We start from the raw sequence: 19,745 nt of genomic DNA on the forward strand, positions 1-19,745 counted from the left end.
GTGCATGAGTGACAATGCATAATTATTGTCCATATATAGTTCATTTGTGTCTTGAGGATCTTAACTTCTCAGTCAAGAACTCAAAGGGACATTTGAACCCCATTTTCTTTTATTATAACTAAAAGGAAATGTATGCTGGTCATTGCAAACTGCATTTAGGCATGTTAAGGTATAGTTTATGAGTGTAGAGAGCTCCAAAAATCTTAGCTAAGTATTGTAAATTATCATTAAATGAAGTATTATAAGCTAATATATCATCAAATTAGAAGACAAAATAACCACAAAACTTATTTTAATACATCATTCATGAGTCTCATAAACATGTTGGGTATGTTGCATAAGCAGAATGACATCACCTTCCACTCGTACGGTCCTTAGCGAATCTTGATTACTTGGCTCAATGCATAGTTAATGATAGTCACTTCCAAATGTTCTGGTATGCCTTCTAAGCATAGCACGGGGATTCAATATTTGATTATACTTTTGTTAATAGATCTTATATCCACACACATGTGCCAATTTCCATCTTTCATGAGCACGAGTAAGGCCAATACAACATTGAATTATGTTGAATTTAACTCACCCAGTGGTTAATTAGTTTGCATTCTTTGTAGAATTTGATGCATTTTTAGGCTTATTTTATAGCGTGAAAGGTTATATAAATTGGTATATGAAATAAAGTCAATTTGATGTTATATAGCTCGAAGGGGTGAAATCTCTTCTTAAAAATATGGCATTTATAAAAATATAATAATTTTTAGAAAAAAATTAGATCTTAATATTTTGATTTTTTTTATTCAAAATTTTTATCTATTTTAAAATGAATATAATAAAAACCTTTTGTTTATCTTAAAAAAAAACATAAAAAACCGTAATCATTGACATATATATATATATATATATATATCATATATGTTTAAGAATAATTTTAATATAATATTTATTAATTAAATTAGTTGGCAACTCACTCAATTCAATTTTATATGTACCAAAATCTTTTTTTACTTAGCTTTAAGGAAAGGGAATGTTGCCTTTTAAGGTATCACATGTCACTGTATAAGATAATATTTCTCAAAAGCAATACCATTTCATTGATACATTTACATGACATGATATAAAAAGAGGAGCTAATGTTTTATAAATGTTAAATGTATTTTATAATTAGAATAAATATAAAATCATAGGCCTCATTACATTAATTTTTTTATAATAATTTATTAGGAATTTAATATAAATGCTAGAATGTTAGCTTTTTCTTCAATAAAAAAAAATTTCACTATAATTTTTAAGATTTTTATTAATTAGATTATTTATCACCCACACAGTAAGAAAATACTAATAAAATTATTTGAAAGAGTAACTAATATTGTGTGGGCGATATAAAGATCAATATTGTGGAGTATTTTATTTATCACTATTGGTTAAAAATGAGTAGGCCTGTCAAGATCTTATTAGTAGAAATAATAGAGGCTCCACCTCTCTTGGATTTCAGAATGTTGTCGCTATATTATTATACTAAGAAAACAATATTTGCTAACTATATGTTGACATCTTTACTGTAGTAGGCCAACTTCTAACCTATTAGCGAGCTTCAAATAAACTCAACCCCAAATTACCGCTCATTAATCTTGTGGCCAATATTTATAAATATGACCTATTTATCAATTTGTGCGATGGTTAGGTCACAAAGAATGCTGGCCTTCCAATGACCCGATTATGAAAGTATATGTATTAGATTTGACATATATTAAGAAAGGTAGAGGTATACCTAAGAAGACTTGGTAAGGAAATTTTAGAAATGAACTTTCTGTATTAGATTTAGATGAGAATTTGACTCTTAACAAGTCACAATGGAGAAAAAAAGATTTGTGTAGCCAACCCCACATAATGGGATAAAGGCTTGCTGTTGTTATTATCTATTTCTACGATGCATCTATGGCATTAAGGCTTATTTAGATCATCTTGTAACAAAATTCAACCTAATTTTTTCATAATAAGCCAATTATATTTATAAACTTCACCAGACCTAGTAGACCAATAAAGAACCCTAGAGGGACTTATGTAACCAACATTTACTGAATTACTCATAACTCATTTAAATCCAAACATGGATGATCTAGGTGCTATTATGATTAGCTTGACTAATTTGTACTAACCCTAAGCCACTATTCATCACCTTAGCCAAACCAAGCCAAGCTAACCTATGCAAAACATAGGATCTATGAAGACATAAATAATAATTTAACCATTATACCTTTTAAAAAATGCAACTTATTTTCATGATTAATAAATTCTTTCGCCTATAACATACCATATACATGCCTTATGAGTAATGATAAATAAATTATATTACTTGCCTAATATTAGCTTAATTTATATTGCCTCATATATTTCTTGTCATGCATAATCAAACTTTCTCTATTTTACCGATAAAATTATGTCTCGTTTTTTTTTAAAATAATAAATGGCTAAATCTATATTTACATCAATATTATGATAACATAAATTTCAAAATATTTTATAATTTATTAATTTAAAATTGATGCCATTTGACACTTTGACTTGAATTATATAAACTTTGATAGAGTCCTTGAAGGGAACATAATATTATTTTTTAATTTATTATTAAATACTGAGCCTATTTAAATTATGCCTAAGCTTACACTAAGAGTGTTTGGTGTAGTTTAAGAAAAACGTGAACAAAAACTTACTTTTTTTACGTGCTTAAGAAAAACGTGCTAGTTACCCTTAAAAAATAACCGCGAGAGGTGCCAGGTGGCAAGCGCGCAAGCATATTCCCGGATCCCAAGGGTTGTCGCCAGGTCATCATACCGGGCCCGTGTTCGGGCCCCACAACCGTACGGTCAAAGCGGGGACCACCGCCCTTTGGTCCACCAGCTGGCTCGAGGACGAGCGGTGAAGATACATGGCAATTCCGTCATTTGACTCACCAGACTGTCGGTCGGGTAACCGCGCGGTTATAGTCACCTTTTACAGTGGGCCCCACGGGCTGCCAGCTCGGGTCGGGGCTTGTCGAAACGGTAGAGCGGCGACGGGTGTCGGTGGGCTTAACCTAACCCGACCTCCGTATAAATTGCCGGAAGGAGAGGAAGAAAGCCGGGGAGGAGAGAGAGCAAACAAGCCAGAGGGAGAGAGAGAGAGAGAGAGGGAAAAGGAAGAGGAAGGTGGCTCTGGGGCCTCAATAGCTGATGGGAGAATCGAGCGGCTCGGTGTCCATTGACGTGGAGAGAATCTCGTTTGGAGGGAAGGTTTGGGCCCCGTAAACCTCAAGCATTCTTCTTTGTATCTGATTTTCGCTCTCTGATTCGATCGAATTTGATTGTTTACTAATTTTCTTAAAGATTTAGCTGTGTTTTATTTGAGAAGAGATTGAGCTTTACAATGCTGGTTTGTTTCTTCCGATCTTGGTGATGGTTTGGATGAATTTTCAGGATTTTTTTTTTGGGGCGGGTTAGCAGCATGAGAATGTTCTGGCTTTCTAACTGTGAAGGAGTTCTTCATAATTTGATTCACAGATTAAGTTAAAAAGAATGTAATTGCTTTTCTGGTTTGGTGAAACTTAGCCTTTCTGCCCTGTAATGTTGTAGCTCGATGAATTTGTATAGGTTCTAGGCGTCGATTAGGAGATGTTATCATCTGAAACAAACGCTAGGTTTTGTTATGCTAAATTATTTCTGTGTCTTTTTGTGGTTTGCAGGAACACCTTATACAAACAAGATGTGGGTCTGTTTCAGTGTCCGTGTTTGGTGATCAGGAAAAACCTGCTCTTGTAACTTATCCTGATGTGGCTTTAAACTGTAAGTTGAAATTTTATACTTTATTTGCTTCAATGTATTCTTGATTTGTCCTCTTTTGTGTAGAAATAGAATTATTTGTGTTTTCTTGTAAACGTAAAAAGGAAACATATAAAGCTGCTTGAAAATTCAGAAATTACCGGAAAATACAATTTAGATAATCTATTGCATTACTTTGATGATTGCATACTACAGTTACTACTTGTCAACGACTTTCTGCTTCTTTTATAGTATTTTCTTATACTGGAAGCAAGAGTTTCATTTATTAAGTATAACTCATTCATTTATGTTTCAATTCCAATTAACTGTGTAAGAATTAAGTGATTGAAGAAGTTGCATTCATGCTCAATGATTTATTTAGGGAGCAATTTCAATGTTTATTTTTTTTTTTATGGTTTTTTACCAGATATGTCATGCTTTCAAGGATTGTTTTTTACTCCAGAGGCTGCTTCTTTGTTACTTCATAATTTTTGTATATATCATATCACCCCTCCTGGACATGAGGTCAGTCATTTAGTTTTACCTCCTTTAAGTTTTCATTCCAATGTTGTAATTTTTTGTTTTGCTCTAATTGGAACAACCTTCTCACATGAGTTTCCCCGCCTTCCTCAAGAGTTCCTACAGTTTGGAGCTGCTCCTATTTCTATGCACCTCCCAGTGCCTTCTGTTGATGAGTTGGCAGATCAAGTTGCGGATGTTCTTGATTTCTTTGGGTAATATTCTTTACTACCTGGATAATTATTCTTCTTTCCAAACCTTAATACTTCCATAATCACAAGGAGCAGAGATGATTCAACATTTTCTGAATACTTTGTTTATTAAAAATCTCTCTTTTAATCTAGGTTAGCAGCTGTGATGTGCATGGGTGTCACTGCTGGTGCTTACATCCTTACCCTTTTTGCTGTATGTTTTCTCATTAGTAAATGATTTTTAATAGCATTATAATAAATTTAGTTTTTTAACCCTTAAATCTTCTAATTAATGCAGTCAAGATATCAACACCGAGTTATCGGTCTGATGCTTATATCGCCATTATGTAAAGCTCCCTCCTGGACCGAATGGTTCTACAATAAGGTAAGATTTGAAATCCTCAATCCTCATCCACCAAAGAGATGGGATGTTTGAGTATTTAAAAACAAAAGAAGAAAATTATATTTTCAAAAAATTATTGTGATTGCTAATCTCTTACCATTATCTCTCAGGTGATGTCGAATTTGTTGTACTTCTATGGGATGTCCGGGCTGATTAAAGATTTTCTGCTTCAGAGATATTTCAGTAAGGTGAGATACTGCAATTTGCTTCAGCATGTGAATTATATTAACGATCATTTGTTTCATCTTCTTGGTGTTTCCTGCAGGAAGTTCGAGGAAATACACAAGAGCCTGAATCAGATATAGTCCAGGCCTGCAGAAGCGTTAGTTATTCAGTGAATCCTTTTTTTTTTCCTGTCTTGCTTCTGCAATTAGAGGCAAGCTTACTGATTTTCTTTGATTCCATTGCAGCTTCTAGATGAAAGACAAAGCTTGAACGTCTGGCGATTTCTTCAATCAATGAATGGGTATCACGTCCCCTATGATTTTTTATTTTACAATAGGAGATTTCAAGCAGCTCTTTCTGAACAAAGCTTCTTGCTATTTGAATAGGAGACGTGACTTGACTGAAGAGTTGAAGAAGCTTCACTGCAGGACATTGATATTTGTCGGTGACAGCTCTCCCTTCCACTCTGATGCTCTCCACTTGACCTCCAAGCTTGACAGGAGATACAGTGCCCTTGTTGAGGTATGAAGGATCTGTAACTTGGGATTAACTATGGATTAAACGTAATATAATAAATTACTATGTATAATCTTCCCTGCTCTATTATCCAATAGTTATATAGTTGAGCCTGGGATTCGATTCATTTCTTATACCAATAGGAAGAACTGTTGTGTGTGCCAAACAGTGATTGGATCAGATCTTAATCACTATGGATTGACCAATCCCTATGATCACTAATTAAGGTAACATTTCAGACAGAATCCAGAGGCCCAAATTAACCTGAACTCCATGTGGAGATCTCATAAAAATTGAGATTCAGGAGGTGGCTTGAGTTTTGCTTTTGTATTTCGATCTTTGCTTTCAGCTTGAAAAGTATTCTATTAAGGTTTTGTGGCAATTTTGCACTGTTTTGGGATTTGCTTTCCCAGCAGCAACTATAATTATATTTGATCACCTTTTTTCTTGCTGCTTTTAGAATTACTTTTGTTGAAAAACAGTTTTTAATAATCAGATCTGAGAGTTGTTCTCATAAGAAAAAAGATTTATAATCCCATAGCATTTTTCAAAGAAGTTATTTTCCTACAACAACTCTCTAATTATTTCTAGGAACAGCTCAAACGGATCTTAAAATTTCACTTGAAAGCAGTTCAGATGCAGCATTTTAAACAGGAAAAAAAAAAAAAGTCTGAAGCCCAAACCAATTTCACACCGTCCTGAAATGACTATGAAGGCTTCATTTGGGATGGCTTTTTAGTCACTTTAAGAAGCAGTAAAAAAGCCGTCCCAAGCGAAGCCGAAAAAGTAATGCATGGGACATGCGGCTTTTAAATTGCTAACTTGTTGTGAACTGGGGCTGACTTGCAGGTCCAAGTGTGTGGGTCACTGGTGACAGAGGAGCAGCCGCACGCCATGTTGATTCCCATGGAGTATTTCCTCATGGGATATGGGCTTTACCGGCCATGCCAGCTGAGCTTAAGCCCTCGGAGCCCTCTAAGCCCCTCCTGCATTTCGCCGGACCTCTACTCGCCGGAGAGCATGGGCGTGAAGCTGAAGCCGATCAAGACCAGAATTGCCTTGAAAGCTTGATGTGACTGGTAGGTGGCCTGTATCATTACATGCTTTGTCTGTATCTGATGAATCTAGTTGTTGGGTGGGGGTGTAGATAGATGAATACAAATAGTGTTAAGGGGGCAGTTCTTTCGTTTTGTTTTATTTTTCCATTCAATTGTCGCCCTCATAGTTCTTTTTCATTATAAAGAAAGGTTAATGTTCCTTTTTTATTTTATTTTTATCATATATGTGACTACATAATCATTATTGATAAAAAGACTGTGCTGCCGCCGGCATTCAATCATTATATGCTGTAGCTGGATTATTTATTGCCTTTATTATTATTTTTGTATGCTTATTGTTAACTATTTTGATCCTCATGAATTCACATCCTATTTTGGATTAATCTTTGACTGCATATGCGCGCAGTTCATTTTTATTATGTATTTCATATTTCATTTTGTGATCCATTAAGGATTGATGGCTCTATTGTTAGCCTATGAAGTATTTGCTAGTTTCGTGGTGAATCTGATTGTTTCGATCAATTATGTTGTATTGTTGTCTTGTACCTCAATTCAGTATGTCGAGCTTGTTGGGGGGTTTAAACCGTTTTGGGTTTTGGCTCCCGGCACTATAAACCCAAGCGTCTCAGCACTGTACACTTGAGCTCCTTGGTGTTGCGTATTTTTCTTGGAGAAAAGCAAAGAGTGGTAGCGCTACAGTGCTCTAGACTCTAGCACCACAACGTTTTAGGCAGACTGAAGACATCAAGTTGATCAACACGGTTCTCCAAACTGTCACTGCGGTGCTGCGAGACAAGTTGATAGTTTTCTTTGTTGTTTTTCATTAAGGGTGGTGTACTTTGGTGATTATAGTGTGGATCTCTTTGTGTATTCTAGTGTGAGAATCGTGCAAGAGATAATAAACACAGACAGAGCGAGAGAAGAGATATCTATACTCTTTCTCTCAAATTATCATAGTGAATTTCTTGATGTCATGTTACTTTGTGGTTTTTTTCTTCGTTTTAGATTTTTGCACGTTAAATACTTCTGGTTTTTTTTTCCACTGCAATTTTTTAATTTCTTGTTTGTTTCGCTGCTCGTTTCACTCTCCCCGAACAATTGGTATCAAAGCTATGTTATTCAATTCAAGTAGGAGTAACGATCGATGAAGCAAAATTTAAGATTGAGAAGTTCAATTGTTTGAATTTTGCATTATGGAGGATGCAAATTGAAAATTTATTGTACTAGAAGTTGTATTTACCGTTGACAGGAATCACCAATAAGTCGGATTTAATGATTATGGAGGAGTGGGAGGTGCTTGACTGCACACAACTAAGTTTGATTCAACTTGCATTTTCCTCTTTTGTTGTATTCAACATTGTAAATGAGAATACTACAGTCGACCTCATAATTGCACTTTACTAAAATGCATGGGAAGCTGTCGATCTCAAACAAAATGTTTTTGATGAAGATGTTAGACATTATTTTAATGGTAGAGCACTTGAATAATATGAACACTATGATGAGTCAAATTTGTTTCGTTGGAATCAAGTTTGATGATGAGGTGAGAGCGTTGTTGTTGTTATCTTCACTGCTAGATAGTTGAGATGGGTTGATTACTGCTGTGAGTAACTTTTTAGGGGGTTCAAAGTTGAACTTTAAAGACATTGTGAGGTTAGTGTTTAATGAACATGTTAGCAGAAAGTTAGTGTTTAATGAAGAGGTTCGCAGAAAGGTGAATGGTGAATTTTCAAATTCTGCTTTGAATGTTGAAGCAAAAGGAAGGGGTTTAGATAGAAAGAGGGAGATCAAATTTCAAGAGAAGACAATCTACTTTAGATAGAGCAAAAGTTGTGTCCTAGAACAGTGAAAAGAAGAGTTACTTGAAGGATTGTACTGTTCCAAAAAAGGTAATTGGTGGAGGCTATGACAAATATCACGCTACAAATTTATTTGCATATGAGTTTCAGTCAAATTTTTTTATTTTTTCTCTGTACAATATTGGATCTTGGTTTATAGATTCAGATGTTTTATTTCATGCAAGTTCTAACAAAAAAGTGTTCAAGAACTAAATAGAAGATGATATGGGCAAATTGTATTTGAGAGACAAGTAAGTCCTACAATATTATGGGATGGGGAGATGTTGATATCAAAATATCAGTTTTGTAAACTTGGAAACTCAAGGATTCTAGGTATGTTCTTTGTCTGAAGAGAAATTTAGTTTATATGAGAATCTTGTAAACTCAGTCAATATGATATCATTTACAGGAAATTCATGGAAGGTGACAACAGGGGCTATGGTTATAGCTCGTGGTAGCATTAAAGGCACATTGTATGTTATCAACAAAATATTAGATAATATCGGACTAACTAATTCATATGTTGATGGAGATCTTTGACATCAAAGATTTGGTCATATGCATAAGATTGATATGCATTCACTTCTTACTAGAGGAAAGCTTCATAGTTTAAAATATATAAATATAAATTTTTAAAAAGAGTATGTATATGACAAGCAAAAAAAGGCGAGCTTTTCAAAAATTGATTCAAAAGTAAAGTTAAAGAAGTTGGAGTTGGTGCATATTGATGTATGAGATTATACACCAATTTGTTCTATAGGAGAGTCATTGCATTTTATCACTTTTATTGATGATCATAACAAAAACATATGAATGTACTTCTTAAAACACAAGCCAAATGTATTTGATATTATCAAGAAGTGGAAGGCTTAAAGTTGAGAATGTGACATGTTTAAAGTTGAAATATCTCAGATCATATAATAGTGGCGAGTATCATGATAAGATGTTTAAAGAGTATTGTGTTTTGAATATGAACAGATATGAGTTCATTATTCCAAGAATATCACAACAAAATGATGTTGCAGAGCAAATGAATATAACTATCACTAAGTGTGCTAGGAGCAATTGAGGTTGCATGTAGATCTATCCAAACAGTTTTAGGCAGAGACATTGAATATTGATGTTTATTCAATCAATCGTGGTCCTTTGGTTTCTATAAATGAGAGGTTACCTTAAGAAGCCTAGAGTGATAATGAGGTAAGTTTATCTCACCTCAAAATTTTGGTTGTTAATTTATATTCATGTTGATGCAGGATCTATAAGTAAGCTTGATTTAAAATCTATCAAGTGTATATTTATTAGATATGATTAAGATGAATTTGGCTATAAAATTTAGAATTATTATAATCAGAAATTCATCAGGAGCAAGGATGTTAAATTAATGAAAATGAAATACACAAAGATAGAAATGAGGCTCATGTAGATTCTTCCAAATATGTTGACATAAAGAATGATGATAATCAAGAAGACAAAGATGAGGAAACATAGAGGGTTTCTCAGACACCTACTATGGAAGTTGGGAGATCCAGCAAAATCTCAAAGCTAGTACAAAGGCATTCTCCTTCCTTATACTATTTTTTGCTGACAGATGATGGTGAATCAGAGTGCTATGATGAGGCCATTCAAGTTAATTCAAAGAAGTGTGAGTAAGTTATGAATAAAAAGATGCATTCACTTAGGTTGAATCAGACTTAGGATTTGATATGCATTCACATGGCAATAAGGCACTGCATAATAAATGGGTTTACATGCTGAAAGAAGAACCTGATGATAGCAAGTACTATAAAGTCAAGCTTGTAGTTAAAGGTTTTCAACAAAGGAAAGGAGCATATTACGTTGTAATTTTTCTCTCCAGTGGTGAAGATAACTACACTCAGAGTTATGTTGAGCATAATAATAGTGGATAATTTGCTTATAGAGTAGATGGATATAGATAAAATATTTCTTCATGGTGACTTGGAAGAAGAGTTTTATGTGATGTAATATCAAGGATGTGTGGTCACAAGTAAAGAAGATCTGGTGTGTATGTTGAAAAAGAGCTTATATAGACTGAAGTAGACACCAAGAAAGTGGTATAAGAGCTTTGACTAGTTTATGTCAAATAATGACACATAAAGTGTCAGGTAGATCACTGTTATTTTTTTAAATATTTTGATAACGATTATATCATTCTGCTTTTATATGTGGATCCCATGTTGATTGTGGGGTCAGATGTGAAGATAATGTATCTAAATGAGCAATTATTAAAAGAGTTTGGAATGAAACATTTGGGTCCAGTAAAAATTTATTGGTATGAGAATTAGTAGGGATAGAAGTGTAGTTATATTTAAGTTGTCTCAAGCTGAGTATGTTGAAAAGGTGCTACAAGGTTTCAACATGAGTGAGGCAAAGTGTGGGTAGTCTTTTTTTTTTTTTGTTATATAAGAAACAATCGCCTAAATTTGAAGCAGATGAAGAACATATGAAGAGGACTCCATATACTTCAGAAGTTGGAAGTTTGATATATGCCATGATTGGTATGAGACTAGATATAAACATAGTGGGAGTAGTCTGTAGATTTACAAGTAACCCAAAAAAACTTTATTGGGAGACAATTAAGTGTATTCTCAAGGAGGATTAGTTGACAAAGCTCTTTGTTTTGGAGATATAGAGATTGATCTATAGGGAGGGATATGTAGATTCTAATCTTGCTGAAGATCTTGATGGTAGGAGAAGCACAACTGATTATATCTTCACTTTGGGAAAGACTGCAATGAGTTGGGTTTACAGAAAATTGTTGCGCTCTTAACTATAGAAGCTGAGTACAATAATATTACTAAGGCTAGCAAGGAGATGATATGATTGCAAAGTTTCTTGGCAGAACTTGGTAAAGAGCAAAGGAATGTGAAGTTGGATAGTGACAACATGAGTGCTATTCATCTAGCCAAGAATGCTGCATTTTATGCCAGGATGAAGCTCATCCAGCTTTTGTACCATTTCATCACATTGCTTCTGTAAGATGGTTAGTTATTTTTGGAGAAGATACACATAACACAAAATTCTACAGACATGCTGATAAAGACGGTGACAGTTGGTAAACTAAAGCTATGTAGCTTCAGTTCAGGGGCATAACTGTTCTTATTTTATGGGGGGGGGGGCAATTGCCCACACCTTAAATTTTTTTTTTTATGAAAGAGTGGCAATTAGGTAAGTTAACCCCCTAAATATCTTATCACCCCCCCCTTCCCCTTGCCCTAACAAGCCGAAATCACACTCAAAAACAGCGAAAGTAATTGCGCAAGACGGCGGGCGAGAGGGAAGGCTTCGCAGTTTGTAGTTGATTCGCACAAGACGACGAGAGGGAAGGGTTCGTTCCGACGTTCATGATTCGCGAGTGCCTCCGGTATCGGGAGATCTAGGTCAGTTTTGATTTTTGAGCACATTGATTGATTGTTGTGTTTGTTATTTTCGAACACATTACTGAAGTTCGCACATCATTTATAGGGATCCTGCGTGCCTTTCATTTATTGGAGAAGATTTCAAAAATTGGAAGAAGAAAGAAAAATTATTATGTCACGTTGGAGATCACAATAGTGTACATAATCAAGCTAGATAAAAATGTGAAGATTTGATGAAGAACCAAGAACACATTGTTTCAGCTTTATGGTTAAGCAAAGATGATAAGAACAAAAAAACAATATAAGATCATGTTGACTGCAATAATTGATTGTGTTAGATTTTTGTTACGTCAGGGACTATCATTTCGTGGGCATGATGAGTCTTCCAATTCAGATAATCGAGGAAATTATTTTGAGTTATTTGATTTTCTAGCTGATCATAATGAGAAAATTAAGACAGTGACATCTGTATATGCTAGCTCAAATCTGAAGTTAACTTCACCAAAAGTCCAGAAAGAAATATATTTTGCTACATCAGCTCAAACTTTATCATATATAATGAAAGATATTGGTAACTCATACTTCTCACTTATTGTTGATGAATCCCATGATATTTCTACGAAAGAACAAGTTGCTATTGCAGTGAGATATATAGATAAGTTAGACCAAGTGATTGAAAGATTTATAGGCATCAAACATGTCACATCCACTAATGCAATTACACTGAAGGCAGCCATAGAAGACATTCTAGACAAACACTCGTTGAGCATACAAAGGATACGTGGTCAAGGTTATGATGGGGCATCCAATATGCGAGGGGAATTTCATGGTTTAAAGGCCCTTATTCTAAATGATAACCCGCAAACATTTTATGTTCACTGTTTCGCTCATCAACTCCAATTATGTTTGGTAGCAGTGGCAAAAAATCATTGGCAGGTAAAACATCTTTTTGAGTTTACTTCTAGAATTATTAATACTATTGGGGCTTCTTGTATTAGTTTATTACTAAGAAAATTTTGCCATAGAAGACATTCTAGACAAACACTCGTTGAGCATACAAAGGATACGTGGTCAAGGTTTCAGTTAGTCTTCATAAAGGATGAGAATGGGGGTGAGCCACACCACATGCACTATGATTGGTGCTGCATATCGGGAGAATGATTGATCATAATCAGTTTCCTAGTGGGAGATTATTAGTTTCGTGTAAAATACGATTTTGTTGATCAATCGTGTTGTATTATTGACTCGGACCTCAATTCAATATGTTCAGCTTGCTGGGGGTTATAGGGGGTATTTACACTGATTGGTTCTAGCGCCGCGACGTCGTATACTTAAGCGCCCGATGGTGTGCACCTAAGCGCCCCAACACTTCATATTTTTTCTTGGAGAAAAATAGAGAGCAATAGCCTTGCAACGCTCCAAACATCGGTGTTGGAGACAGAGAGTTGAGCGTCATGACGCTCCAAAATGGTACTGCGACACTGTGAGACGGGCTGAGATGGTCTGGTAGTTTTCTTTCTCATTTTAAATTAAAGGTAGCGTCCCTTGGTGGTTATAATGTGGATCTCTTTGTATGTTCTATTGTGAGAAAGGTGCAAGAGAGAACAAAGGCAAGGAGAGAGTGAGAGAGAAGAGAGATTTATATTATTTCTCCAAAATTTTTATACTTAATTTCTTGGTGTGATGTGCCTCCATAGTTTTTTTCCGATTTTAAGTTTTTACAATATCAAATCCTAATGTTCTTTCTTTTTTCTCCACATTTTTTTTTTAATTTATTTCGCTCCCCCTTTTGTTTTTTCAACCACTATTATAGATCCTTTTTTATTATTCTTTTTATTTTTCAGAAATTTTTATAGTGAGAAGTTTATTAGAATTATATTTATTAATATTGGGAGCTATAAGAAAGTTAATATTATACTTTTTAAGAAAGTGCATATTTATAAGACTCACAACTATTTTCAAAACAATTATCTCATCTATAATAATTTCATAATGATCTTTATAAAAAATTATAGGGACTCTAAACAAATTCTAAATTTTCAGGCGTTGAAGCAGGTGGGGCTTTTTCCTTATTCACATGTTATATTTTGCTATTCTTTGCCCAAAAGCAAGTGGGGCTTTTCCATGGCAAATCATTACTCGTCCGCTGTTCAGATTCGTCCGAACACCAATTCAGACGCGTCACATCACCGAAATACACCGGACCCCAGTGTATTTTGGTGACGTGGTGCATCCGGATTGGATGTCTGAACGTCCGGTGACCGGACGAATAATTCACCCTTTTCCATAGGTCTCCTTCTTGATATTTAAAAAATTGCTCTAAAAATAGTAAAATATTGACACTTAAAATGATTAATTAATATAAATCTTTTGCCCGGTCAATCGGCCGGTCTTGGTATCAGTGACTGCGTTTGTTAATGGAGAGATCACCTTCATGGGATCTCATAAGCTTGCGAGATCCCAATGTTCTTTGGGAACTCCCTTGGCCCTTGGTCAAGAAGACATGAATGTTTTTTCTTTTTTAAGTAAAAGATCAATTGCAGATCAGTATATTTATTTTAATAGTTCAAAATTTTATGTTTTTTTTTTTTTTAAATATTGCATCAAGTATCATAAAAATGTCCCAAGTCAATTTGACTTGGTTTAGTGTTTGAAGCACTAGTTGAATTAAAAAGATTTAGATTTCGTTCGAGATAGCTTTTTTTCCTACTTTATGAAGTAGCTTTCTATTATAAAAAAATTATGGTTCAAAAAATTTGTATACTAAAAAGTTATTTTTAGAAAGAAATAATTAAGTTGTCCCGAACGAAGCTTTAATATGATGGACTCGCCAAGGTGTCACTTAACTTGCTATGGTGATTCAACTTGTCATGGTCATGATGAACTCGCCCACCGTATCGAATTTGATAGAATCTGAAAGAGCTTATCGCACTTAAAGTGACCTCAATGCAATTAAGGCTTCGTTTTGGATGGCTTTTTTATTGCTTCTTAAAACAGCTTTTTAGAAAAATTGCTTTAAGAAGCAGTAAGAAAACCGTCCCAAACGAAGCCTAAATCTATCCTTTGCTCCTATTGTAAGTCCTTTTTCGAAAGTATCGAGTTGTATCCAGGGGTGGAACCGGCCTTGATTCTTAGGGTGGGGCAAATTTAGCTAGGGAGCAATCACCTAAAGATCATAGTATTTAAATTTTTTTAGGGGGGGGGGTTATCAAATCATGTCGAAAAGTCGACTACGAAAACACAAAACAGATCACAACTCGGTCAAAACTCAATATCTTTGAAAACAGAAATAGGGTTCGGAGTCCTTACCACGAGATCTTCACTTTTCCCAACAGCAGCGTCGGACGAAAAGCGCTCAGCGGCCTCCAAAACCAGGTTTCTCCTCTTTTCCCTTCTCTTTCTTTCTCCTCAAATCAGATATTTTTATTTTAAAATGATTTTCTCTCTCCTCAAAACGAGTTGATTTCTTTAAATCATTTGTCTGATCGGCCCGGCCGATCGCCAAATCGTCCCGGGACGATCAGACCAAAAATATCGTCTTGGACGGTTCCCAGAACTATTCTCAGGCCGATATTTTCTACAGTGCCGATCGGCCTGGACGATCTAAAATCGTCCTGGACGATCCTGAGAGAAAAATCCAAATCAGAGAGGAACAGTAAGGGAACGAGGTCTCACAGGGGGGGGTGCAATTGCATAATAACTCATATAATAAAGAGTCTCTCGCTCTGCTAGGGTTTGTCCCTCGTGGTGCCTTGCCGATCTCCGGTGGGGCTGGCTTTCTTCTTGCTTCCAGGGGAGTTTTTCTTCAACTTTCTCCTTTCTATTATTTGATTTTGTGATTTTGCTGGTGTTTTTCTTCCTCCGGCGAGTGTCGGATGGCTCCGAAACTTTCAGACCCTGGTTTTTTGGGGGTTTCGAGTTCGTCTCGTTCTTTTCTTCAAGTTCTCTCGGGGTCTTCTGCTGGTAATTATTTTCCTGAATTTAAGGTCTCTTCATTCCGTGGTTTACCTTCCCTTTGGATTTCGGATGAAGAAATTATGGCGTTAGCTGTTCCTTTTCAATTCGCTTTAGTTGGCTTTTTTCCTACTAAACGACCGTCTCTAGATTTTATTCGAAAATTTTTTTTCAATCTCAAGCTCATTGGTGATGTTTCGGTTACTTTGTTAGATTCGTCCCATGTCCTTATCAAACTGGAGAATGACCTAGATTATTGCCGCATCTTCTGTCATAGATCATATCTGGTTTTTAATTGTTATATGAAACTTACGAAATGGTCGCCTCTTGTTGATGTCGGGGTTGAATCGCTGGTGATCCCGATCTAGGTTTCTTTCCCTCTTTTGCGGCCGCATCTGCTTTCACCCCGTATTCTACATGGCTTGGCTTCTCTCTTTGGCAAGCCATTAAAAATTGATACTGCCACTTCTTTGTGGTCTAGACCGTCTTTAGCTCGTGTTTTAGTTGAGCTAGATATCACTAAATCCTACCCTGATCGGATTTGGTTAGGTTCAGAGAAGCTTGGTTATGTCCAGCAAGTTGTGATGGATGTGTTTCCTACTTTTTGTGCTGCCTGTCGTTGTATCGGTCATGCTGTGGGTGAATACCGACCTAAAGTTTCTGCCCTGGATTCGACTGTCTTACCCAAAACTGTTGAACCTCCTGTTGAGGATTGTCCCAAACCTGTTGCTCCTGCTATAGTGGACTCGGTTGCCCCTTCTGTGTTGTCTGCGAAACAGGGTGTAGATTGTAACATTGGTTTTATTGCGCAAAATGATTCTTTTGTGTCGTCTGCTATTCTGCGAGGATCGGATATTATTCCGCCTGTGGATCCTTTGCCCATTGATGACTCCTTTTTGCCATCTGTGGTTGTTGATGGAAATATGCTTAATAATGTTCCTGTTGTTGATCCCATTTTGAACGGTGTTTCTGGGGTTAATCTGGTTGAGGTTGCTGATTTTCTTTTGGGTGTGTCGACTAATATTCTTGAGGAGCGGAATTGTGTTTCTGAGACAGTGGTGGATAATGGCTGTGTGAATCTTAATAGAGATGTTGTGGGGGTTAATATTGTGTCTTCTCCTGTTTTCAATATTGCTGTGGAGTCTTCCCAGAGTTCTGGTAGCCGGGATGTAGATGCAGGTGGTATTAATGCGAAGGAAGGAATGGTGGTTTGTTCTAATTCCTTTGTGGATGTGACTGTGAATTTGATTGAGCCACAAGCTTTGGTTTACCATGTGGGAGATAATGCGGGATTGGATGTGAGGACTCATCATGATTGGCTGCAGTGTTCGTCTGAATTTGAATTCGATTCAGATGCCTCTTCAGATCACTATAGTGGTTCTGACCCTGATCATGATTCTAAATTGGTTCGTGATAGACCTATTGTCTCTGTCGCCTCTCGTGGTAGGTTTCGTGGAAGGGGCATAAGAGGTAGATAGGCCTCTTTGTTATTTTGTTTTTGCACCTTTGCTTTCTCTGGATGGTTTTTTGGTGCTCATTTTATTTTTGGGGAACGTGGATTGTTTGGGCTATGATGTGGCGGGGGCTCGTTCCCCCGTCGTCATGCTGGTGGCAACCTTTGGTGATGCTTTTTGGCTAGGTTGGAAGGTTCTCTTAGCGTATTTCATCTCCAAATTGGACAACCCGTGTGCGTGGACTCGGGGGAGCTGGGAGTCTCGGCTTTTTACTGAGCCCGCTGATTATCTTCAAATTGTTTTTTCTTCTCTTTTTTGGCTTTCAGCCTCTTGTATTTCCTTTTTTTGGTTTAATATGATTTTGGTTTAAAAAAAAATAAGAGTAAAAAAAAGATGGCGGGGAACAAATTACCTAAATATCCATGTAATAAATAAATTTTTAATTTCTATGTGCTTCATTAACTTACATAATTTAATATGAACGTGACCCCAAAATATGAGAGGAGAGAAATGACATAATTAATCACTAACAAAATTAAGATAAGAACATAAATAATACATATCAATAATCTATATGAGGGCCCCACTAAAAATTAAATACTAATGCTCCATAAGTCCATAACCTTTCATAAATAAGACAAATATCTTAGGCCCAAAGTACCAATTAAAAAAATCAGTTTGACTTATGTGTACTAAACCTTGTAGCTAAAAACACTCACTCTAAATGCCTTTCTATACTTATAAGCTAATTTTTTCTTTATAATTGATTTTGATAAGATTAGCATAGCTATGTAAAAAGACAATGACCAATATCAACAAATCATTGAAGAAACAATCATAGTGTCCAAATTGTTATAGGACAAAATTATATCTCTAATATCACATACTTTATAACTTATCATTCATTAATGTAAAAAAATAAAAATAAGCCTTCGTTTGGGACAGTTTTCTCATTGCTTCTTAAAACAGTTTTATAGTACAACATAAAAAATTTTATACTAAAAAGTTGCTTTTAAAAGTTATGAAAAAGCTGTTCCAAACCAAACTTAAGGTTTCGTTTGGGACGGCTTTCTTGCTGCTTCTTAAAGCAACTTTCTAGCTAAATAATTAAAATTTTTGTACTAGAAAACTGCTTTAAAAAGCAACAAGAAAACCGTCCCAAACGAAGCCTAAGACATTGTTCAAAACGACTTTTTTACTGCTTTTTAAAGTAACTTTTTAATATAAAACTAAGAAAATTATATTAAAAAACTGATTTGATTTAAGAAGCTGTAATAAATCTCCCAAACGAAATCTAATAAACGGGCAAGCAGCTGCAGCTGTGGGTAGCAGGAGCTTCGATTCTCTGAAGACTCCTATTTTAACGTATTCAATTTGTTTCTTTCTTCTTTTTTTAATTGGAAGTTCTGCGTCCAAACAACTAAGGTTTGCTTAATGAAACAGAGAAAGCAATTAAGGCATTTGGTGAACTCCATCAATCATGCAGAAGACTTTTACACGTTTGGTGTACTGTTAGCAGCATTCTTCTTCTTCTTCTTCCTCCACACGCGCGTGCTCCGATTCCTTCATTCTGGAAGCTGAGAAACCCTAATTTGCAACGTAAATATAATTTTATCTTAGTTATTTGGAATTATTATGTTATTAGAGTGTAGGAGTAATATTGAGAATATGATCATGAAAAATAAATCAAGATGTTTGAGACAGGTGTATCATTTTATAAAGATGATTATATAATTATTGTGAAAAAAAATATTAAAAAGTTGATATAAATAGTATAAATAAATTTTTTAAAAAATTAAACAATTACTTTTTTAAACCTAATTATCATGTATCATGCATTAATAATTTTAATTATGAAAAAATAGCTTTTTCAATGCAAAAATTTTTAGAAAATAATGAAAAATAGCAAGAAAATAATAGTCAAATGGAACTCTAGTTGTGATCTAAAAATGAGGGGTATCAAAACGGGGTAAAGAGTCTGGTTTGGGTCCGACCCAAAATTGTCCCAATATCATGATCTAGTCAACCTGAATAATACTCATATAATAAACGGGTCAAAAACATCAATCCAAATCCGACCCGGTAGAAGCCCAAATGACCTTGATACGTCATCAAAAATTTATCTTGATCGGGCACGAATCTTGAGGCTCAAAGCTAGTTGGAAACTTCAAAGATTAAATTCAGGAGCATCTGAACTCCGATTTCGGCGAGCTTATAGTCAAACTGAACGTCTTGGAAACACAAACCCAATGACACCGAATTCGACCCAATCCGAACCCAAATGGGTCCGAATCAAGGACCCGAAGCACTGTTGAAAGGTTTGAATCACAATTTGAGTTACCAAACGGTCTCTGATTTTAACAAGCTTATACTCGAATCGAACGGCTCGACGAGACGAATCCAACGAGCCCGAGATTTCCAAATTCCAACATCACTAAGGCCTTCAAATGTCCAACGAACGGTGCACGATCGTAGG

At 35.5% G+C, this 19,745-nt stretch overlaps 1 protein-coding gene across 1 annotated transcript; it reads left to right on the forward strand.

Annotated features, from left to right (window-relative positions):
* The first annotated feature begins 3,101 nt into the window (after positions 1–3,101).
* Positions 3,102–6,975, forward strand: LOC110102298 (protein NDL1-like). The gene is made up of 11 exons (XM_020830580.2): positions 3,102–3,269; positions 3,719–3,818; positions 4,222–4,319; positions 4,440–4,528; positions 4,658–4,718; positions 4,803–4,889; positions 5,018–5,095; positions 5,173–5,229; positions 5,318–5,373; positions 5,459–5,594; positions 6,438–6,975. Exons 1-11 carry the CDS (start codon positions 3,210–3,212, stop codon positions 6,657–6,659), a joined length of 1,044 nt encoding a protein of 347 aa, XP_020686239.1. The 5' UTR covers positions 3,102–3,209; the 3' UTR covers positions 6,660–6,975.
* The last annotated feature ends 12,770 nt before the right edge of the window (positions 6,976–19,745 follow it).

Source organism: Dendrobium catenatum, unplaced genomic scaffold (genome assembly GCF_001605985.2).
Source record: "Dendrobium catenatum unplaced genomic scaffold, ASM160598v2 fragScaff_scaffold_130, whole genome shotgun sequence".
Lineage (NCBI taxonomy): Eukaryota > Viridiplantae > Streptophyta > Magnoliopsida > Asparagales > Orchidaceae > Dendrobium > Dendrobium catenatum.